The sequence below is a fragment of the Tubulanus polymorphus genome, chromosome 4, assembly GCF_964204645.1.
Source record: "Tubulanus polymorphus chromosome 4, tnTubPoly1.2, whole genome shotgun sequence".
NCBI classification, from domain to species: Eukaryota; Metazoa; Nemertea; class Palaeonemertea; order Tubulaniformes; family Tubulanidae; genus Tubulanus; species Tubulanus polymorphus.
Window position 1 is genome coordinate 24,252,292 of NC_134028.1, and position 23,393 is coordinate 24,275,684.

At 37.6% G+C, this 23,393-nt stretch overlaps 3 protein-coding genes across 7 annotated transcripts; 2 read left to right on the forward strand and 1 right to left on the reverse strand.

The window, feature by feature from the left end:
• Positions 1–614: 614 nt before the first annotated feature.
• Positions 615–11,567, forward strand: LOC141903777 (long-chain-fatty-acid--CoA ligase 5-like). 5 transcript variants are annotated; one of them, XM_074792083.1, is made up of 20 exons: positions 615–633; positions 1,757–1,822; positions 2,931–3,045; positions 3,487–3,656; positions 5,258–5,357; positions 5,452–5,624; positions 5,833–5,865; positions 5,952–6,003; positions 6,291–6,364; positions 6,456–6,539; positions 6,626–6,760; positions 7,004–7,086; positions 7,337–7,487; positions 7,608–7,766; positions 8,003–8,119; positions 8,387–8,440; positions 10,137–10,226; positions 10,489–10,590; positions 10,837–10,908; positions 11,164–11,567. In XM_074792083.1, exons 2-20 carry the CDS (start codon positions 1,757–1,759, stop codon positions 11,302–11,304), a joined length of 1,971 nt encoding a protein of 656 aa, XP_074648184.1. In that variant the 5' UTR covers positions 615–633; the 3' UTR covers positions 11,305–11,567. The 5 variants fall into 5 exon arrangements, with proteins under 5 accessions (XP_074648184.1, XP_074648180.1, XP_074648182.1 ...); XM_074792079.1 differs by lacking the exon at positions 615–633 and adding an exon at positions 684–743; XM_074792081.1 differs by lacking the exon at positions 615–633 and adding an exon at positions 690–737.
• On the reverse strand, positions 8,276–9,986 carry LOC141903778 (uncharacterized). The gene is made up of 3 exons (XM_074792084.1): positions 9,488–9,986; positions 9,192–9,332; positions 8,276–9,081 (listed from the first exon to the last, which is right to left on the reverse strand). Exons 1-3 carry the CDS (start codon positions 9,726–9,728, stop codon positions 8,999–9,001), a joined length of 465 nt encoding a protein of 154 aa, XP_074648185.1. The 5' UTR covers positions 9,729–9,986; the 3' UTR covers positions 8,276–8,998.
• A 3,890-nt stretch (positions 11,568–15,457) lies between the features above and the next one.
• Positions 15,458–21,807, forward strand: LOC141904487 (uncharacterized). The gene is made up of 6 exons (XM_074793076.1): positions 15,458–15,571; positions 19,613–19,841; positions 20,109–20,284; positions 20,608–20,932; positions 21,033–21,152; positions 21,227–21,807. The coding sequence occupies exons 2-6, from the start codon at positions 19,643–19,645 to the stop codon at positions 21,805–21,807; spliced, it is 1,401 nt and encodes a 466-aa protein (XP_074649177.1). The 5' UTR covers positions 15,458–15,571; positions 19,613–19,642.
• Positions 21,808–23,393: the final 1,586 nt, after the last annotated feature.

The window sequence follows — 23,393 nt, forward strand, 5'->3', positions numbered from 1 at the left end:
TGGATTTATCATAATATGGATACTGGACTTGTTTGTGAACCATTCAGCGGCCCGCCGCCGGCGGTCAATCTGCTGCTACAGAACAGCCAGGACTCTTAGTGTCTTCAATATTTGATTCTGTTTTTTACATTTCAACACTTTTTTAATCATTTTTTTTCCTTTCCAAAATATCAAGTCAATGTGCCCCTCACGGTAGCCATAAATGTTTTGTTCAAATTTCGGGCCGGGCCCGGAATCTGACTGGACCGGCGTCAAAGCCCAGACCGACTATTTCCTACAGCCCAACAGCCCTCTCCAAGGATCATGGCAGCCCTGATCCCAAATGCATCCGACGGCACCCTATCGCTTCTCTTTTTCAAACACAGTGCCGCTGAGTTTTGTAAGCGGCGATTTCGGTCGCGCCCAACTTAATCGATTCGATAAGTGGTACCCGAACATTGAGATTCTGATAAATCAGAGGCCGACCTATTTCGGGATCGTAATAAAACAATTGCTGCTACTAGCATATAATATTGTGACATACACATTTACGAGAGGGATCATTAATTCTGTTCCATATAATTGAGTGTATTCAGACCATATGACGCTCGAATGTGTTTACTGTGTACTAAGCTATATATATATTGATAAAAGGTAAGTGACGCATGTTTTTAGAATTGACGGTCTAGTCGCTGGCGTCATCAGTTACATCTGAATTCATGTCTTGTATTTTGTCGCAGCTACGAACTCTTCGTCAAGTAAAGGTCGTTTAAGATTATCCATAATAATATGATAAGAGAAAATATTGGAATTCAAGTTTATTAAAATATTCTACAATAATCATACGCGGTATATGAGCTTATTGGGGAATCACCGAGGCCTACAGATAATCACTAATAGATAAAATCGACAAACTCATAGAAAGAGTATTCTTGAGTCATATCTTATTTTCTAACCGATGATCAGCAAAACTATATTTATTTTCCAAAACCGTCAGCACAAAATTGTGGACCTCAGTTGGATAGCGTCGATTCTTTGAAAAGTCAGTATATGTTATTGATACTTTCAAATTCAAATTAAAAAAGATTACTTCCTCGTTTAAAGAATTAACAATTGTTCCATTCAATATTTGTCGGAAATTGAAATTTCAGGATATTAAGTTTTACCAGTGTAACGAGTACACTTCCCTGGTTTTATTAATGCTAAATCGTTTGGTTGCCCGGTTAACGCTGCGATTGATAGTTCAGTTACGTTCGCTTAATGGCTTTTTCCAGCAGCGAATGATTGAAATATGAAAATCTAAAACCTAAAACGTTAAAACACTCATTAAAGAATCGACGAGGGTTCGTATTCGTGGTATATCCTGCCGCCATAATAGAAAAACGTCTCCCAGAATCAATGGAGCTATTATACGATAGCCATTTGAATCACGGATTTCATGTCTGTTTTGTAGGGGGATAGTTCCTCTTATTTATTTGATAGGTAGATTTGATATTGTTTGATTTGATTTGGCGGTGTCCTTACCGGGAACGAAACAGAGGGTTTGCGTACGCACACGTAGCAATAATATTCACTTTAACCCCTATCATTGTGTGTAATTGATGACATTTATTACAACGATATCAGACAGTTATGTGGTTAAAAGCTTGATGAGTCAGCCAGTAAATTTTCCGATGTTTGTGAATGAACGATACTTATTGTGATATATTCCTATCCTCAACTCCCCGGTGACAATCTGATAAATCATCAGAAACTCGAATTTCTCTATATGTTACAGATGAAGCCGAAACCGCAATCCGTACTACTACACCCAGATCCCGGCAACGTCTCGGCATTCGAATTGGTAAGCAATTCCGTCGATCTGAAGTCCACTAATTAACAAATAGCTCTACTTAGATACGCAGAATGAAGAATCTTCAGGCAGTTCTGCTTGGCGTAATTTCGCTATACGCGCGCGTTGCATGCATATACTCCCGATCAATTCGTCGTTGTTGTCACCACCACCACCAAGTTTGATATTGTACAAACACGTACTACTTCAAGCAGCAGCTGTCTGCAGTAGAATTCATATCGATACGTGCTGCGTGCAGACTTATAATACTGTAATATTTCAAACGTTGAACTACTTGGTAATTATGGGAAGCAAAGAGGTAAATTTTCGTAGTTATTATATGTCTATATTGTACAGTATAATCCATATCGAATGAGCAGAAATGAAATGGTATAAATAGAGCCAAATTAGGATATTTGATTATCAGTACATGTATACATTTATCATTTCACTTGTTCATGTTCAATATACTCAGTACTCGATCTTGTTGTTCTGTTGTAAAGATGGGAATGAACTATATCATGTAAACAGACCATTTTACTATCTGCGATATGAAAATACGTACTTGTCGTTGCTTACATCTGAAGTGTTGCAGCGTTCTTTGTTCTAATTGAAATTTTCTGAATTTATATTTAGAATTCATATTATGCCACCTCATCAATATCATACACACATAGATAGTTTTGTCAAATAATCGCGTTTTATTTCGTATCAGTTCATTGCTTGTCGATATCTTTGGTTATTGCCGTTAGTGATTTCAGCGTATTTTCATTGCTTCGTTGGCAATTCGACATCTGTGTCTATTTTTCACATCTGTCATTTCGGGCATTTTTTACTAACAACTTACTTGAATGAGCGAGCGTAGTTTCTGTCCATTGTAATCCTCGCTAATGGTTATATATTTTGACGATATGCAGAGATTTGTTGATAAATAAAAATGATGTATGACATTCTAAAATTGAATCTAAAGTAATAATCAGTCATTACTTTTGAAATGCGTGTTTAATAATGGAAATATTGCACCCATTCCACTTCTTAAGACGAGCGGGACTAACTATAAGGTAACTAACCCAATAGCCAGTTTCTGAAAGGAATGGTATTTTCTCGTTCTCTAATATAGGATGAAATAGGTTCCAGAGTGCCGATCGAACTGCAAGATGGCCAGCTCAAAGGGATATTCTTTGAAGATGCGACTACGATCTATGAAGCATTTGAGCGCGGTTTGAGAGAATCAGGTACATGTTTTCCTCTTACGTATAAGAGGTCGAGGATCAGATGTTAGCGAGCATGTTTATGTCATTCAATAATTTTTGAAAAACGAAATGTAGAAACAGCTGTTTCCCCGAAACGGGCATCGTTTTCATTCATGAAACTTTATTCTAAAATCTACAAAAAACTATAATCTGTTCAAATATTGGTTTTTATCATTCACTTGGAAATCGTCTGTTCAAATATTGTTGATTAATTGATCGGTTTTGAAACTGAATTTCATAGGGTTGCACATTTTCATTTATCATTCCGATTCTAACTAATGCATGATTTTACATTAGAAATTTTGTGTGGAAGCCAGTTCCTCATTTTTAAACATTTCCTGAATAATATTATCCATCTAAAATGTTAAGATGTAACACCGCTCCAGATGCACATATCCAAAAATTTCCGTTGAATATTTTTAGGTAATGGGCCTTGTCTGGGCGTACGTAAAGATGGCAAAGGCCCCTACGAGTGGATAAACTACCAGGAGGTGAAAACTGCTGCACAACACTTCGGTTCAGGTCTACTCAAAGATTGGCATCTTGTCGGTCAAGGCACCAATATAGGCATATACAGTAAAAATAGACCAGAAGTAAGTAATTCGTTGATATGGAATGTATTTAATCACTATTTCAAGATTTCTATTATAATATTCACTAATTCTGTCAATCTGTGGTATTGTTTTACTTTGAACTATGTGGATCTTCGTCAGTTTGGTGGCGCCGCATCTGTTTGAAAACTGTGTCGCATTTCGTCGATAATTTAACATCTTTCGGTTTTTCTCGGCGCTTGTCGTCGATCGTTTTTCGTGGCGATTCTCGTTGTTTTGGACTTTTCGCTGCTGCTGCTATTCGTAAGATTTCTAACGCTCGGTCGTCTCGGGATTTCCACTGCGACAGATAAGCAGGCGTGTAATGGCGTTTTGTTTTCGGATTCTGGTATGGTCGGCGACCATTCGCTCGTTCCGGAATGGCTGACCTCGGTGATTTCTTCGCTGCAATTCTATCGGCGAGGTTGACGACTTTCACGGCCGAGTCACTTGAAACATCGCGTGTTTTAGTTATACGATCTTTCGTCGGTTTCAACTTTTTATCGTCGGATTTATCGTCGTCTATATCTCGTAACAGTGCATCGATGTCGGCCAGAATATCTTCGAATGATTCTTCTTTTTTCGCCTCATTGACTGGAGAGGAGATCTCTGGAATCTTCTTCGCGCCAATTTCGATCTGAAAAAATGTATTCATAGTAATAAACAAATTCTAGCGCAGGGATTTGATTTCGGTATAAATGTTTTTGCATATGCTACACATTACCTGGCTTGTCTCCAATGAGTTTGCATACGTTTTCAAATCGGCATTCGTTTGCCCAATTGGGACAACTATAGAATATGAAATAAATGAAAACGCATGTAACACAATGATTTGATCGGATTGATATCGTGTAGAATCATAAAAATCATATATACCTTTATTCATTCGACAGATTCCAAGTTTCGGAAAACAGGACAACAAACTCGAATGTGCGCCCATCTTGTTCGTTGAAAGCAAATAAAGTATTTTGCTTATTTCAAATTCACAAAATTGTGATCGTTGCTTGATAACTATGTAATTAAGTAAATTGTGGTAGTATTTTTGTAGTGACTTCGTCCGCAATGGCTGCATCAAAGTTACTGGATACCGTTGCTATGGTGTATCGTAGGCTACGAGAATGCCACGTCACAGTTTCAGCGGTTGTTAAGGGACGATTGACTTCTTTCCAACATTGGGCTACCCTAACAATTTAACATATTATTATAGGTTATTAGTAATGTTTAATAGAGTACAAATATAACCATTGATGAAACACTATGTCCGTGTTGGGACGATATAAAGTAAAGAGCCCGAGAAGTTTCCTTTGAGCTTAAGATTTGTTTCGACTTTAACCTAATACTCCAGAAGATGATGTGCCATAGTCGACCAAAACCCACAATAAAAAGAAATTTTTTTTCTTTTTCTTTTTATTGTGGGTTTTTGTCGACTATTGATATTGGACAGCCACTTGTCTATGGAAACCAAAATGATGTTCAATGTTATAGTCGAATCAATAAACTATTTGCTTAAAGCATTGAACTCTTGCTTAAAGGAAACTTTTCGGACTTCATCTTCCTCGTCTCATTAGTGTGGGATTCTCTGAGTAAAATATGTCTAATTTCAGTGGTTTTTTGTGGATCTCGCCTGTCACATGTTTTCTATGGTTATCGTGCCGCTGTACTCCTCTCTGGGCGCCGAAGCGAGCGCTTATATGATAAGAGAAAGTAAGTACGGATAAATAGAACGTTGACGAAAATGAAAATGACTAAAAAGATACGTCGTATGGATAATAATTCGGAAATATTGTTTCCATTTCAGCTTTTTTGGAGACGATCATTGTCGAAGATGAGAAGAAAGCCCGGGATATTTTATCGGTGTCGGAGAAAGTCGAAAACGTCAAGCGGCTGATTTTGATCGATGATTTTAGCGAAGCTCTGGTGAAATTAGCGGAAAGCAAAGAAATCGAAATATACACGTTTCAATCTATCATCGTAAGTTCTGTAATAGAATGTTTATATCCCCCCCCCCCCCACGAACGTCTTACTATTAGTAATATATAATTGAGTAAAAATATAACCATTGATGAAACGCTATTTCCGCCGTGTTGTGACGATATAAAGAGTTCGAAACGTTTCCTTAAAGCTTATGATTTACGTACGTATAACTATATTACGAATACTTTTCTGGAAACCATTTCAGGAATTAGGGAAAGACAACTTGATAGCTCCACAGGTAATATTCCTAGTAGTTAGAAAGTAACCGATTGATTTGTGGAATATTTACTTAGCGGATTTATATATCGTGGCTAAATTTTTCAGCCACCATCGCCGAGTTACATATTTTCGATATCTTACACTAGTGGATCAACGGGTGAGAGAGAACTGTATATTGAAATAAATACCTTATGAATCCCTCTAAAATACAAAAAAAGCATTAAACATTCAAACAGAAATTTACGTTTTGGTATCTAGACTCCAAGAGCAGGTTCCATAGTTGAGTTGAAATCTGACCCCCCGAGATAAAACATTGGAAATAAACTAATTTCAACTCAGAGTTGACTAAAATTATTAGATTGGTACCTGCATCTTTAAGCGGGTGAAATGATACTGCACTTTCACAGTTCTAGATCGGAAATTATATTATAATTCATCTTGCAGGTGAACCGAAAGGAGTCTTGTTAACACACGAGTACATATTAACACTAATGGGTGGATTTTACCGCCGCCTCAATGTAAGAATTATCGCATTATCGAAATAATGAAAATCATTGTGAATTTCTAAATGTACATGAATGTAAAAAAAAAACATTGCTATTCGTGTAGGAAGATCCGAACATCGCGCTCAATAAAGACTGTGTTATGATATCCTATCTCCCGATGGCTCATGTTTACGAACGCTTCAATATGGTCAGTCGAGCAATAATTCAGAGTTTGATACTTTCCCATTTTACGTTAGATTATTGCCTTGGATAAACTATTATATATTTGATCAGATAAACGTAATACAATGCGGAGGAAGGATTGGATTTTATAGCGGAGATCCCCGAACACTCATGGACGATATACGAACTCTAAAACCGACATATTTCCCGACTGTACCACGTGTTCTATCACGTATATATGACGAGGTATGTACGCAATTCATCTGACAATATTTCATGAGTTGACTGCAGTGAACTGATGTAAATCTCAGTGTAGAGTTAACGAATAAAACCCACAGTTTGTTCCTCTGATGATGAGGTTTAGTTTGAACCTCGAAACTGTGAGGCAATAAACTGTTTTTACAGAAGTAACTGTGGGTTTTATTCGTTATTTCAAGAGTTTCTTTTCCTAATGAACGAAGCATTGATCGCGTTTGTTAATCATTGTAGATTTGGAAGTCGGTGAACCAAGACCTTTTCAAAAAGTCGCTATTCAAATGGGGTCTACTCGTCAAAATGAAACATCTTAAAACGTAAAGTATAACAATGTTACATGTTTTAATCATCGATTCGATGGATGACCTCTGATGTGAAGAAAATTATGAAGAAAAAACTACGATACTATTTGAAGTTTCAACTCTTAATTTGTCAATCGCTTATAATTGAGTCGAAACTTTGAAGTACTCTCGTAGTTTTGTCCTCATATTGTCGTTTTTTCCCCAATTGAATTAGACAGTTACTTATGTCCACCGAAATCATCTCTGAGTCGCTTCTTTATTCCAGAGGGAAAATGACGTTCAACACATTTTACGACCGAATCATATTCAGCAAATGTCGTCAACTGTTGGGAGGAAATGTAAAACTGATGACGAGTTCGTCTGCTCCGATACAGGCGCAGATTATCGACTTCGCTCGATGTGTTTTTGGGTGTAGGGTAAGGATACTGTCAGTCAAATTGATATCCGAGTAGAATTTTTAAAATTGTATCCATCACGATTATAGATTATATAGGTTTTACTCGATATCTGGTAAACAGGTCGGTTGATTATTTTAGGTGATAGAGGGCTATGGACAAACTGAATTTCTAATCGCTACGATGGGTCATCCAGACGAATGCGAAGCTGGGCATGTTGGTCCTCCAACCGATGTATGCATGATTAAACTTGTTGATGTTCCCGATATGAATTATCTATCAATTCATGGCAAAGGCGAGGTATACTAGAAAAATCATTAACTCTAAAATCTCGCTTATCTAAGGCAGGTTTTGATTTAGCGTATTCCGGCCGCTTCTATCAGGTTTATATATTATGCCATTACGGAATATGTAGAAGGTATTCTGGTCGAAAAGAAAGCGCCAGAAGAGAATTCCAGAATCCCGGTAGAGACTAATCGAAACCTGCTGCCTATATGATGTAGAAATGAAAATAAAACGATTTCTGTTTGATTCAGATTTGCCTAAAATGTAATGTGCAATTTCCGGGTTACTATAAAAAACCAGAAGCTACTGCTGAGATTGTAGACGACGGTGGCTGGCTCCACACGGGAGATATTGGACAATGGCAATTGGTAAGACCCCAAAATCATATCGGCTGTTATTCGAAACATAACTAAATGATATGAAAGACAAAATAAACAATTGCTTCAGTTTAAATGGAATAGATTTATTATTCATATTTAGAAAAATAAACGTAATTGCTATGTACAAAACATGCGTGTGATGCAACAGTAATAAATTTTACACATATTTTGTTTCCATCGCGTTTCGCTGTGTGGTTTTTATTTCATAAACTAGAAATTGTCTAATGATTCGAAACTGATCGTGATTATTTTCAGAATGGATGTCTCCGAATAATAGATCGTAGGAAAAACATCTTCAAATTAGCACAGGTAAGCGCTCGCGAAGAAAATGAGCAGTATTTGACCCTCTTTATGAGTGTCAATAGAATAGATACATATTAATTATTTTTTGCGTTAATATTCGTGACCCAATACCACATATCAAATACAAGTTAAGATAAAAAAACATGTGTCACAATGATATTCCATAAACCATTTCAGACATATTCGCGCATAGCCATACTACATTCTACATGATAATAGATATATGTATTAAAACTGATAGAAACGGTGTATTTAAACTCAGGCAGATGTTACACTTCATTAAACATTGAAATATAGAAAGCGATATACAATAAAATGGACTTGAAATATAAATTTTTCGGGTCCATTAACAGGAAGGAACCGATATTTTCTCTAGATGTTGTAGATGCGTATTTTATGTTTGTTTTTTAGTTCTGTTTTCTTATACAGTGATGATAAATACGATATTCCAACTAAAATTCCTTCTACGTCTAAACACATCGTGTACAGCTGAACATCAGACCTCAGAAAACAAAAAAGTCACGGAATTTCTAAACTTAGTCGTCTGAGCTCATCGGTACTCGCTTATCGGAAACACGGGAAACATCGACAGCAATCACCCAATGGGCTTTCTCTAGCTCTAGTGCCCAATCTCTTCAAAATCGGAACTGAAAACAAAAAGTTAATTCTACAGTGTTCTCGTGTCATTTGAATTAATCACGAAAGTAGACATCTATTATGATAACAATTTTCAAATGAGTATTTAAAGGTTTCTTACCATTTGACTGTTTTACAGAACCATTGACAACTGGCTGCGAACTGTCGGGACCATTTGCCAATGTCTCATAATTAGCATCGGCTTCCGCTTTAGGATCGGCTTCCGGATTAGGATCGGGTTCCGGTGGTGGACTGGAGTAACCTGAATCAACCGAATTATAATGAGTTAATTATTTGAAATATATCTCATAATCGCTTTTGCTAGTCGTGATAATGAATAATGATATGTAAAAATATGCAAGGTCGCCAAAAAAAATATCTAGATAGTTGGTGAACCTGCCCCGAACTGCTGCCTACCTGTCCTAGTAATTCGAGTGGTAGTGCGACGTTGTTCTGTCCTGCCAGCACCGGTCGTTACCGACTTCACTGTCGTCTTGACCGTTTCGCGAGTCGTACCACCCTCGCTTACCAGTGTCGCCACGGTATCCTTTTCTTCAACGACTGCTCCCGTGACTGGATCAACCGATTCGCTGACCGTACTTTTGACTTGTTCTTCCCTGAGAGCCAGATCGGCCTCGGGCAGTGTACTTTCTGCCATTCCTGACGATTTTGCAGTTGGTTGCCAATAAAATGCTCAAAATAAACTCGCTATAGCAACGACAGTGAATTTTCCACTGTTTTACAGCAGAAAATCTTCCACGATCCCAGATTTATGCAGAACAACTTCATAAAATGTAACGACCCTGGGGGTGTTACAATCCAGCTCAATTCGACAGATCGAAAGTGCCTCGATACATCATATCATCATATACATATCACATTACTACTATGTTATTCAAACATATTCATGTTTCATCAAATGGATTCCATTACTTATGCAAAATATTAATACTATAACATTGCAGAACACTACCGCCACATTCAGTCCTACCGAGCATTTGTGGCGGATGCAGTGATCGCTTTTTTTTGTAAAAAAAAAACCACATTTTCTTCTCGCTCTTTTCAGGGAGAATACGTTGCTCCAGAAAGAATTGAAACTATTTACTCTCGAAGTGAATTTGTAATGCAAGTTTTTGTAGACGGTAGCAGTTTGAAGGTATCTATCCAGTTGTACATGTTACAATAGACTTCGTTCAACTCGGATCCGTTCAACTCGGATGTTTTTACCTTATATTTTTTTTGACACAATGAAATACATAATATTTAACTCAGATATTACTCAAGTCGGACATATCTTTACGGTCCCAAAAGATCCAACTTGTGGAAAGTCTACTGTATGTAGAACATCCCTGCTAACCCCTTATTTTGTCGCATGAACAACTACATGTTTCTATTACGATCGTTTTTTGTCTATGTAGAGGTGGCCAGTGGCTATTATTGTACCAGATGAGTTGCCTTTAATGAAATGGGCGCACGAAAACCGCATCGAAGGAAACCTCGCCAGGTTATGTCATTCAAAGGTCAGACATCCGTAATGAAACAGAAATGAAATGTTTTTAAAATTCGGTTATGTTTAATAATCTTGACGAAACACTCTTGAGTCCTCAAGATGATACGAAAAATGAAAAATGAGAATCCCTATTAGAATATAGTCGAAACGTTAAAATAAACTCTCGAGCAAACGTTTCATACACACTTCTCTTTTTGTATTGATGGTTTTTACCGTATTATGATAACTTTATTGAAAATGTTCTCTTATTTTATAGAAGGTAATCAGTGCCATCATCAACGATCTCCATCTTCTTGGCAGAGAGGCTGGTCTAGCTGGATTTGAACAGGTAAAAGGCCCCGCCGAGCATGACCGGTTACTCGTGACGTCATACCGGGCGGGGTGAATTGTGGGAAGTGTAGAAATGTTCATTGTGTGAATACTACGTATTTTTCATTACGTTCAAAATATGTTTTAGAATTATTGGTGCATATATACATGCTTACCGCAACCCAAAGCGATACTGAAATACCGGCCTCTCATCCATGTATTCATAACTGAATGTCAAACTGAATTCTGAAGCTCGACTCCTTACTCTCCACAGGTGAAGAACATAAAGGTGCATACAGTGCCGTTCACGACTGAAGCTGGTCTTCTCACCGCAACGCTCAAACTCAAACGGCCCGCATTAAGGAAACTTTTCGCCAATGACATCAAGAAACTTTACGAGGAACTCGAAGAATAACGATAAGCCCAATAGCGGGCTTCATGTTTGCGCCGCCTTCGCGATCATTATGCAATTAACTATTTTCATAACGAGTCTTTCTTTACCTTTAATCAAGTAAGACGGATAATAATTGATAATTTCAACCTATCGAATTTACTGTGACGTTTATATATCTCTCTGATTGTCACTAAACTGTGTAAATATGAAAGAAATGATTTTTGTGTGTCGGGGCTGATTTTTGGATGAACGCAGCATTATACATGCATACATACATACATATATACATACATAAATACATATTGTGAAATAAATAAACTTGATAGAAAAAAATTCTTCGCGTTTTCTTCATTACTTCTTCATTACTTCATATGGGCCAATAAAATGTGCTTTTTTATTTGTAGTTGTACACTTCGACGTGCAGAATTGATTATCATAAACTTTAAAACCCACTACGTATATATAAATTCAAAAGATTTGAAATGAATTTATTGCTCAAGATTTAAAAAAATGACACGATGTTTTTAGACCGTATTGTCAAGTGCGAGAGTCCAAAACATCGTGTCATTTGTTTTTAACTTTCGAGCAATAAATTTCATTTTTAAGCCTTTTAAATTCATAGTGAGTTTCTAACTTATACGCATTAAAAGGATTGAAAATGACTATATTTCATGACTGCTGCATTCGGCCCAAAGTTTCCTCGCGTATACGGTCATTCGAAATAATGAGGCGGCAAGAAACACGCGGTATATTTTCATCGAACTTTGGAATTTGGGTGTGTAATTCGGTTACAGTCGTCGCAATTGGCTTAAGCTGCATCATTCACATCTCAAAAACTAAAACCTCGCCAAATTCCCTCACAGCCAAGATGACAATTTCACGCCGGCGTGCCTCCTACAATGAAATTTATCCTTATGATCTTCTCTTGTCGTATGCATTTCCATCTCTGCATTCGCCTAATACCATTAGCATCGCACTCGTAATCAAAGTTCTTCGGCGATTGGTAACCGCCTGCATCGGGGAAAAGCAGCTTACCGCATTTGTTTTTATCAGTTGTTGAAATCCAATAGTTATTTATTGGAATCACTAAGGTGATTATAGACAAAACCCGCGCAATAGGATTTGCCGCTGTAGATCTTCTGTTTGGTTGATAATTGGCGGAATTTGTTATAGAATTAGTGTCTATCTGGCCTTCATCCGACCGCTAAGCTTATTCGGCATTTAGAGCTTCCAGCCCATCAAAGGACAGTCATACTTTTTATCCCTTTATACGGCGAGGAGATACGTGTAGTTGCGGGGCTGACGAAATACCTTAAAACTTGACATCGAATCGTCCACAACTCGTGGGAAAATGTACACCGAATATTCGGTTTGGAAACCTTACGCCCTGTGTCATTGTAACGGGCACTTTTCGACAATTAGACTTAAATCCAACCGTGGCTTTTACGCATTTTGTTAAGACCGCGATTTGAACGCGGGGTACATATTTGATTTAAATCGGCACAGACTTTGACAACCGTCGTTTATTAGACGGTGTGAAAGTCAAATAGGAAACCGACAAATAACCGTACATTTAAGTCCGTGTCTGTGTCAACTGAACTCGCCGTCCAAATAACGCTGTTTGATAACATTACCGATTACAATAAGTTATTTGCTGGCTGTTATTGCAAGCCTATTAGCGCACGAATTATTACGTTTTTATCGCCGATGTATAAACGCACTTAGGTTATGTGCTGTAGAATGTAAAAATTTCCAGTTCAGGTAAAAACATAATTGTAAAATTGTCGCTTGAATTTACTCATGGTCTGAACAAGTGTTACTCGGATTCAATAAATATACATATAAATATATTACTAGAAATGAGAGAGATTTAGATGTTCATCGATATAAAAAGTGTGAGGATGAAAACCGATAGATATTTGGGTAGCGGTCAATTGACACATAAAATACCGGTTCGAAATCTTGTTATACGTATATAAAAAAAACCCTACGCACTAAAAACCGCTTAAAAGTTATCAACAAAAACTGTCTATATTACTACACGGTGCGACAAAAATGTTGAAATGTTCTCGATGACCCCGACAGACTGACGTTTTGAGATCCCCTTGAACGAAAGATGCCTCGAAAAATTGCGCTTCAAGTTGTCTATTGATTGTTTACGAGGACGACATCCAAAACCCTTCACGTCAAACACTGAGATCGTTGGTTACCTGTTCACTGCCTTTGTTTCGGGATTGCCGGTCAACAACATCCCCCAGTCGCCATTGTGTACGCGGCTGAACGCAACAGGGACATCAGTGAAGAAGCATCGGGCTTATCCGATTTATAACACGTGTGGATAACTGGCACAGGAGGGCTTAGACCCCCTTCAGTTGGGACTAGAGTGTTTTAAAGTAGAAGTCAAGTCGGCCTTCTGATAGCCCGACAACAAAGAACGCAGATTGGAAATAAAGCTGAGTTGAATATGAAAACTACTTCACTTTGCTCTTAACAAGACAATAACAATACATTTTTTACGTATTTAACTTTTGAATAGTTTTGTCTATGCTTGTAAGTAACTGGTTACACAGATCAGACGGCTATTGTCTGATCATACAACTATTCTAAAATGTAAGATGCACCCAAAATTCATACGTTGACAAATAACAATACGATATTACGCTAAAACAATATATTCAGCCCTCGTGGAGAGATTGAGTTGTGTTTTTAACATTACATCATTATATAACTCCAAAATATTTTTCCTGGTGGTTTTGAAACTTCAACAGATTAAGAGAGTCGCAGAAAGTTTCTGTAGGCGGTCTATTCATTCGAGTGAAGAGTTATATATGTACATAACTACTACTTTACTTTGAACAGTAAAACAACAAAATTATGATTCATCTAAAAACCAAAACCAGATGTTATGCCGAGCTTTTTTGAGGTGTAGTTCTATTTCAAGGAAAAAGGCTCTTTCTTACCGTGAAAAGGGCCACTTTCGTTTTGAAAAATGACACATCTAAAATATATGATATTCCCGGAATAAATCCTTTGAGAATGGATTGCTTATCATTATCCGAAAGAAAGCATGAAAATTGTATCCAAATTTTGGAAAAATCTTGATCCAAATTTTTTGACACGACTTTGAAGGGCACTTTGAAAATTTTAGATGGTTCGTTCGCTACCCCCGAACCCCTACTCAGCACGAGTCTGACTGATGCAGGGTGGTGATGGTGGTGATGGTGGTGGGATGTAGATAATGGGATGATACCGTTAAAGGCCCGGTGTATCGTGATAAATAGAACGATTAGACACCGGATTAATTCTACTATTGATACCATACGCTCGTATTATCATGAGTAACGACGTCACCGGTGAGAAGTTTGGTTTCGGAAAATCGGGCGAAATCGGTTATTTTATGACGTATTAGTCCCGATAGCGGCAGGTTCATGCTTATTATCTTTATAAATGTTGCGCAGAAAATCCCCAATGCTCTTAGTGACGTGTAGCCCGACCGTGGAACCGAAGCTATAATATGATTGAGCTTTCATAAGCCTATAATAGTCTTTTGTAGGCTTAAACGCGATGCAAACGCATTAAATATAGTTTGATCGCGTGCATTATCTTTTTTTCAGTACAATAGCCACGTACAATGCGTGTTTTACCATATTAAACAATTCATTTTACTTTTAAGACTATACCAGTCCCATTTGTATACCGGGTTCTTGTCGGCGCACTGAACGGGATGAAAGCATTTTCTTGAAACCTGATCGAAAGGGGTCGGTCACTACTTTTTTTTCAAGTCGATCTAAAAGATAAAGCAAAGCCGAAATGGCGCAGTCTAAATGCACGTTCCCGAAGCCTTACTTTATATCTGTTCATCAAAGTGTTTACCTACTCTGGATAATGCGATTAAACAATGCTAAAACTTTAGCTTTCACTATAAGCTTATTTCATGGGATTAGCGAAAGGCACGCGGTAAATAGAAAACGAAGTCCCTTCGTGAACCACAAGCAAACAAAACGATCAAGGATGCTTCGAGTTTTGTGTATCTCTGTGTATGAAGAGTGTAACGCAAAACCGGGCATTTTATGCGCCGTTTAGCGCGGTTGACTAGAGATTGACGCATCTATCCATCTCATTTGCATTACTGTCTTCGATTGGTTGGAAGTAGATAGTGGAGAAAGTGCAGTAACGGGAATCGACGAGCTGGTGAAAGTTTTTGCTAATATCGGTGTCTAGTTATCTGTAAGTTGGAGTTGTAGTTTGTGGTTGATCGAAATACACACGTCTACTAATCTATTAGCGGGTAAGTTTTTATGAATCTTTTTCAAACCAGGAACTAGCTCAGAATATTCACCAAACACAAACGATATTGAAATAATTCAAAGCTTGATTTATTGCCGAAACGAGAGCCAAAGAGAAAGAGAGCGAGGGATAGAGGGACGTGAATTTATATTGCTCCACTAGACAATGGCCAGACGTCAGTAGGACAAAGTCCAAAATTTAATCACCAGTGCCGAGTGAAGTGAACGGTTAGGATTACAGCGATAAAGACAATATTGATTTTAATATAATTACAATACGGATATATAGTACATAATATGTTTGTAATGAAAATTGAATAATGACGTGGATATTGAATTAACAGAAACAATCTAGTTTTTAGATGAATCATATTTCTCTGAACTGTTTTAAGTTGAATGGTAATTATGTAATATATATTCTCTTCGCGCGCCGTTAAGCGGATTTCAGGCATGCAACTTTTTATCGAAATATGTCTACGATCATATGATTAGATTCTGAAAACGAAAGCCCAAAATTAGAGCATTTTTCAAGACTATTCTCATATTCAAAATATCAGCCGCTAAAACTATTCTTGATATCTATCAAGTCTGCGAATATGATTCGTAGAGATATTTGTCAACATGTTGATTTATGGTATTTGCAAGTAAGCGTAGAAATAGATACGATCAAGATGGACATGTATCTTGTGTATATGGTTTGTTTATTGTGCAGTTTGGACATAATATGATTTTGTTACAAAATTTGATAATGCATTACTGAGTTGATCCAACCGGCTAATTTTGGCCTATAAAAAAGCACAGAAAATATTCATAACTTCTGTTCATAAAGTCATTTATAAAATCATATTTAAACACTGCAGTGCACAAAGATGACTGTAGATATTTTAAAGTGATTCTGGTAGGGTGCGACGAATTCGAATTCAAATATTTGAATACCGTTTTTTTTTTAGTTAACAGTCGGGATTCGATTTCGAGACACAACCATCGAAATTTATTTCTTAGCCCTCCATTTTTGTACATTTCGTATTACGTGATATATATATATATATACCACTTAGTGAATAAGTTTCAGGCGTATAATAGTAGGGTGTGTAGCGATTACGATACCGAGCACGTGAGTCCTTATCGGTTGTCTAGGACTTACTTCAAGCCGTTCACAAACTGTACAGTAAACAATGAAAAATACAACTGTCGTAGGTATCTACGTTATTTCTTTGTTCGTATATCCCAATTTTAATTCAACCAGCCCAAACACCACTTTCGCTTCGCGGATTTAAACTCGTGGATGGAATATATTGTTTTTATCCGCGGATAAGGGTTTGCATTTCACATCTTCTGCGCGACACTTGAGAAGTTTACGAAGCTTTTTGCATTATGCGAACACTGGTTTTCGACGACTACTTCATCGACAGAGGTATAATCGTTAATACGTGAGATGAGTTCATAATAATCCGGTTATGATCAGGTTTCAATTTTTGTGATCGAAACAAACCTTTTTGAAGGCGCGCGCGAACGGTTTTAGAAATAAATGAAATATGCGCATAACGGTTGCTAAGTCATTGTCCTCTCCTTTATAAGTCTCAAGTAGTCAAATATACATGAAATTCGGCCTTAAAAAGTCTCACGCAATTTCAAATGTTATTATGAAACTTTGTAAATGCCACGGGAACAGAATATTTAAGGAGAATTATGCGGAACATCGTATACTGCACTTCATCAAATAGTCATTGACATGTTGTGGTAGTCAGAATCTGCACAGAATTTCAAATATTGAAATACGGAGGAGATAACATTTGTTTCTCAAATCGAGATAGAAATGCAAATTTCGATTTCGATTATGGTTGATAACTTCGTGAAAAACTGAAAATGAAATGGATATTTTATTAGAACAATTCTGTATGATAGAAAGCAGCAGGAAATTCACTGGTGCATTTATTAGATATAAACTATTTTTCGCCACACAGTCAAACGCGCTTAATCCGGATCGGCTTAATCCGAATTTTGGTCTAATGCGGGCAATATTCGCAGTCCATTTCTTCAATTATAAACAAGAAAATGAATTTCAATTCGCTTTCCATCCGTAAACCTGGTGAATTGTGTTGGTCCCGAATGATACGAATTAAGCAGGTACTAAACAGTATAGTTTAATATTGAGTAATAAGCACCGATTTTTCAAATGAAGATATGCGTGGGTAACATTGGTTCGGGGAATGAGCTATATGTCAAGAGGGTCATCGACTGTTTACAACCTAGCGTGAATAGGTATTAGCTGAATTAGTGTGCGCGTAAATACTATTTTACTGACAAGCTTTTATGATAGTGCCAATCTTGCCTTGTTCTCCGGCGGTTCACATAATACTTTAAAATCTCTCTGTGTTCGCATCCACTGCGCAATGCCTGTTCATATTTGACGTGGTCGCTCTGCCACAAAAGGGAAATATGAGCTCGTGTTTGGTTTAATCACCCAAACGGAGAAACTTTCACGTTTACCGATTTGTCAATAGCATTTAAAGCTAAATACCTAAACATGTACACCTATCTGAGTTCAATAGAAACTTCTATGTAAACAGATTACTGTCCCTGCGTCTGGATAAAGCCATTTAATAGCGTTAACCATATAGGCCATTTGTCACGTTCGATGCATAGTTGGCTTGTTCGTATACTCAACAAATCAAACATATTGTATTTAACTTTATATTAGCGCGTCTTATTACAATTCGGCGATGGCACATCCGCCGAAATCGCGCATCATTTCTGACGACAAACAATGGCTTCCGGTTCCGTGTTGAATTCAAGCAGCAGATTCAGCGCGAGTCTTAGATGGCTTCGGATCGGATCTCACAGTTAGATAAACCTTATATTTACCCGGAAGTACTAAAATCTCAATCAGAAGATGTCCGCTCAGAAGCTCATATCCGCACGAATAGCCGCGCCTATTTTAGGCTATTTAATTTAAATACCCCCACCATCCCAAGCAATTTAGCCCGACCCTAGATTAATTACAACGCAGTCGAAGTCGTGTTATACGTACATGTTAGAAGAACCATTGCCGAGATCACTTTTCCTCGTACGCTTTCGTTTATCCAGAAAATGAGTTGCACAAGATAAACAGAACCCTTTGATTAAAGAATGAATTGACGGAGGAAGCTCGGGTTATTCAGAGCGGTATTTAGCGCGTTTAAAGAGCGCTTATGGTGAAGTAATTCTTTCTATAAACTCGAACAGAAGCCCCACTTAAACGAATGAAAAGTTCTTCCGTTAAATTTTTCGGACATTGTCTTTTTCTTGATGGGTATCACATTCTTGGAGAGATATCTCATCCATCAGTATTTGCCGAAACGAAGTAATCGCATTTCGAGTTTACAATGGCAAATTTCACACCCTTTCACGAAAATGTCAGCGTAGACCGAACGAAATATCGAGGCATTGCCAAAACTCTTTACTAAAAGCAAAGCAAACACGAGAAAGTGACGAGCATTTTAGTGCCGTATTATAACGGTTAATAGTTTCAATAAATGCAGGTTGATTTTGTCGATTTCGAGTGGATAGCTTCCTATCGGTAGTTAACTTATTTCTCTTAATCATTTATTCGTACCGTGATAAGGTTATCTTGGTTGAATAATTGTAACAGAACTTTTGTAGTACAAATTGATTTCAAAAGAAATTGAATCAATTTCCATAAACATATTAACGTGGTTTTGGCTGAATTCCTATTAAACCAGTACCACATGTATATTGGTATAAGGTACTGATCATCAATTCACAGCAAAATCAATTGTTCTCTGTGTTTTTATATATCAATAGCGGTCAGTTACTAATGAAATCGTGGGGTGATAACAGAGAAAGTTTTCTCGGTCGACGTATGATAGATCTCTGTATGGCATTAATTGGTGATCCGGTCGCGATCGTTCAGCCAATCAGGGCTCTTCATAGCGCACACTGGACTAGAAGTTCGTCGTACTTCAATACGCTTCACTCACAAAGAAATTCAAACAGAATATCAAAGTTGATCGATCATTCATCATCGCTTCTTCGTTTTTTAGCTTTTGTTCGGAACTTATCGCGTTGTCAAGATGCAAGGATATAACGGATTTGCTTTCCCACCACCGGCTTCTGCTCACATGGCGCGATGTCCACTACCGACTTCTCATCATCAGTCCGCGTTCAGTATCAATCCTCATTCGTCGCTTGTAAATAATCCAGCCCTTTACGGATTTCCAGGAAGTTTCAACGGACCAGTACCGACTCTTACGTTAGCCGAAAGATTAGCAGGTATGATATTTATAACTTTCTTTGCTTAAGATATGGAATCATTAATTTGATTGATAGATTTTGATATGATTTGATTTGGTGCCCCTGCTCATATTACAAACCCATGACTAACCCATACAAACGAATGACTTTTTAAGAACGATCAAAGACGTGTTGAATGTGTAAAATATACGATGAATTTTCAAGTTTAATTTCATTTCGTAATTCGTTTGCTTTTTTACTATCTGAAAATGAATAATATAACGATTTACGATTGTTTGTTTTTAGATATCATTCTGGAGGCTCGTTACGGCGCCCAACGTAAGCAAAGAAGAAGCCGGACTGCGTTCACAAACCAACAACTCGGGGCACTTGAAAAAACTTTCGCAAAAACTCATTACCCCGATGTTGTTATGAGGGAACGGCTGGCTATCATGACGAATCTACCAGAAGCAAGAATCCAGGTAAAATTTATTAAGGCTCAATGTTTTTTTCAAATTCATTATCAAAGCTTTTAATTGCCCGGGTAAACTTGTTTTAGTTTTCCCTATTCTCTTCTTACATATGATGTAAGTAAAGCCAAAGAGCATTTGGATTTTAGGCTGAGTAAATTATAATTGTTATAACAAAAATAGATTATTTCTAATGTCTGATTTTGATGTTTAAAGATTATTCAAACCTGTAGCGGTAACAAAACTTCAAAGTTTGATGTTTTATTCAAAATTGTTTCTTCAAAATTACTGTTCTATATCCCGAATTACTAATAATAAAATTTCCGACATTTTAGGTATGGTTCAAAAATCGAAGAGCCAAGTTTCGCAAGAAACAGAAAGGCGTGAAAGTCAATCAACCAGCGAAGTCATCGAACGGGCAAAATCTCAGCCATTCGTCGACAACACCAACTCGTGCCATACCGCCATCCGGGTCAGCTGATGTGCTTGAGGATGACGGCTCGTCCGATGAAACAATGATGGATGCAGACAACCGCGATGTCGATACTTCAGTCGATGTAGACAATGAGGAAATGTGTGGCGAAGATGACAATGGCAATGACGTGAACGGAAAGTACGAAATGGTCGAAGATAAACATCAAATATCTGCTGTTAATGAAGGTTAGATTTACAAAAACGATCGCATTTTATCCAAAGTTCTATTAAGTTAAGAAAACTAAACTCAAAGCTATGTGATTATCATCTTGTGATTTATTTATAGGGTTATCGCAATCGGATTCTAGTGCTTCTATTGCACATGGAGAAACCAGTACAAAATCAACTAAGTGTCGAAACGGAATCTGGAAAGTTGAGAGTATGATCAATGAACCTTCACAAACAGGTAATTATTGAAAATCATAGATAATCGTTCTCGTCCAGAATATGCTGATTTAAAAAGAATGATTGTTATTCTAGGGAAAATCTCTTCAGAAAATCATCTAGTTTCCACGAACCCCATGACTCCATATTGGTCTTCTCCGTTCGCATTTTTGGGCATACGACCACAGCCGGGACTCGACAACAGTGCAGTTACTGACATACCGTTCGGACATTCCACTTCTCATCATCAAATACCAGCGAGCATGTACCCAGCATACGCGTGGCAGCAACTTTACTATCACATCCAACAACAACAGCAGCAACAGCAACAGCAACAGCAGCAGAGATACCCGTTCAACAGACTAACGACGGCAACGCACAGCTCAACATCGGCTTGGGCAAACCCTGAACAACACGACCCAGCGGCGTCTTGGATAGAATCACCTTTCGCAGATGCCTCGAGGATCCACGTCTCTTCGCCAATAACCGCCGCTCCGAACGAAAAGTTAGACAGTGAACGCGACGAAACTTCGTCGGCCAATATCGCCAAGAATTTAAGCTTAGATACTTTGCGTAGTAGAGCGAGAGAACATACTGATTCGTTGAGTTCAACGCCCGATACTAGAAGTCTACGAGAATTGACTCAACTTCCTAAACCAAATTCAGATGAAAAGTAAACAATTTCTTGTAATTCGCGAAAGCACTTTCCGGCGTGTTTTCGTGTTCTGGTTTTTTTTTTGTTGTGTATTCGTGTCTTCAGCGTAAAAATTAAACTATCATATTATTAGAAGAAATATACCTTGAATATTCCCATCTTTTCAATTTTTCGTCGTTATATTTATTGTGAGGAATGATCTTATTCTAGGAAATGCACCCGCTTGTTCACCGCAGGCAAGCGAGGAATTAACTAGGATCAGATGCATGTTCCGCGCTCATTACATTATCGAAGTCGTTTAGAGCAAATGATAAACACGCCGTCAGGGCCTGGCCTGCCTAAGATCCAAATCTAACTTGGGCTCCGCTTCAGTTGCAGTAGTCGTCGTCCGCCGCAGTGTCGAGTGTCCTTTCTCAGTGCTTCGGGTCCGCCGGGCTGCATGTTGTAATTGAAAACTAATAATTTTACTTCACATATTTCATTCTTATATTCCCATGACAAAATCTAAGGAAAAAAAATAAATCCACTGCTTTTCAATGTTCCGGTGTTTCCACTCGACTGAGCAACTGAGTCTATCGCATATTGAACGAGACACTGGCAAGCAAAGGTGAGGCTTTGGCGAGTGAGGTTTCTGGGATTTCCCCATAGATGTATCCAGTGTCGGCCGGTATGCCGTGTACACATAATAGTCCTAATTAATTTTAGATTCTCCCTTTCAAGCAAATTCTAATGACAAAAATGATTAGATATTTAGTATCCCTGGTAAATTCTTGAGTGAATTAAATTTGTTGATTAATTTACCATAAATCATACACTTTATTTTAACAAGGGTTACCCGACTGGAAATTTTCATAGGCAGCACTCTATATTTCAAACCAGGAAGTTCCAGATTGATGTCTGTCTGCAGAGTTTCCAGAACCTGTCATGTCAGGTCTTAAGTCCCGAAAAAACCCAAACTCATGACAATATTTGACGGAACGGCGAAATATCTAGGCATGTGTTAGACGAATGGAAGAACATTTTGAGTTGAATGAATATTCTGACCCGTCGTTAATATCGAAAATGATTCAACAATAACGATAAGGAAAATGTTCTGACAAATAATTCATTTGAAAGGTTGATTTATAAGAAGAAAATATTTATGTGTAAACTATGACTTATTTCTGTATTAAAGGTAAAAAATACGTTTCTGGCAAAGATGAATTAATTAATGTAGAAATAAGAGCACATTATAAGAGAATATTTTCGCTAGATGAATCGAGGTCTTGATATTTCGTTTCCGCAATAAGACACTGAAAATTATCTGCTCACTATCACAGTTCGGCAACACTCCTCACTGTCCTGAAGTCCTGAAGTCTCACTATTTATATTCATTTTCTTTATGATGTACATGTAAAAGAGCCGAATGCAATATAGAGACTGATTTTAAATCAACTCATCAATTTAAAGCATGAAGTTTTTTTCTTATATCAGTTTTAATGCAGACCTGTCACCACAGGTCCCGAGAAGCTCTGTAAAATGGCGCGAGCCGCCGTGTGAGGTCTCGCTTCATAATTAATGTTTTATAGTAACTTAAGATTAACTATATCCATGGTTAGCAATCTATTT

Bases quoted from the DNA above. Each gene is read 5' to 3' on its own strand.
- LOC141903777 (XM_074792078.1), top strand. From the start codon at position 1,941: ATGCATATACTCCCGATCAATTCGTCGTTGTTGTCACCACCACCACCA. The intron at 3,657-5,257 runs GTAAGTAATTCG...GTCTAATTTCAG, and splicing joins ACAGTAAAAATAGACCAGAA to TGGTTTTTTGTGGATCTCGC. The intron at 10,227-10,488 runs GTATCTATCCAG...TTGTCTATGTAG, and splicing joins TAGACGGTAGCAGTTTGAAG to AGGTGGCCAGTGGCTATTAT.
- LOC141903778 (XM_074792084.1), bottom strand. From the start codon at position 9,728: ATGGCAGAAAGTACACTGCCCGAGGCCGATCTGGCTCTCAGGGAAGAA. The intron at 9,333-9,487 runs GTAGGCAGCAGT...CGGTTGATTCAG, and splicing joins CACTCGAATTACTAGGACAG to GTTACTCCAGTCCACCACCG. The intron at 9,082-9,191 runs GTAAGAAACCTT...TTTTGTTTTCAG, and splicing joins TTCTGTAAAACAGTCAAATG to TTCCGATTTTGAAGAGATTG.
- LOC141904487 (XM_074793076.1), top strand. From the start codon at position 19,643: ATGCAAGGATATAACGGATTTGCTTTCCCACCACCGGCTTCTGCTCAC. The intron at 19,842-20,108 runs GTATGATATTTA...GTTTGTTTTTAG, and splicing joins GTTAGCCGAAAGATTAGCAG to ATATCATTCTGGAGGCTCGT. The intron at 20,285-20,607 runs GTAAAATTTATT...CCGACATTTTAG, and splicing joins TACCAGAAGCAAGAATCCAG to GTATGGTTCAAAAATCGAAG.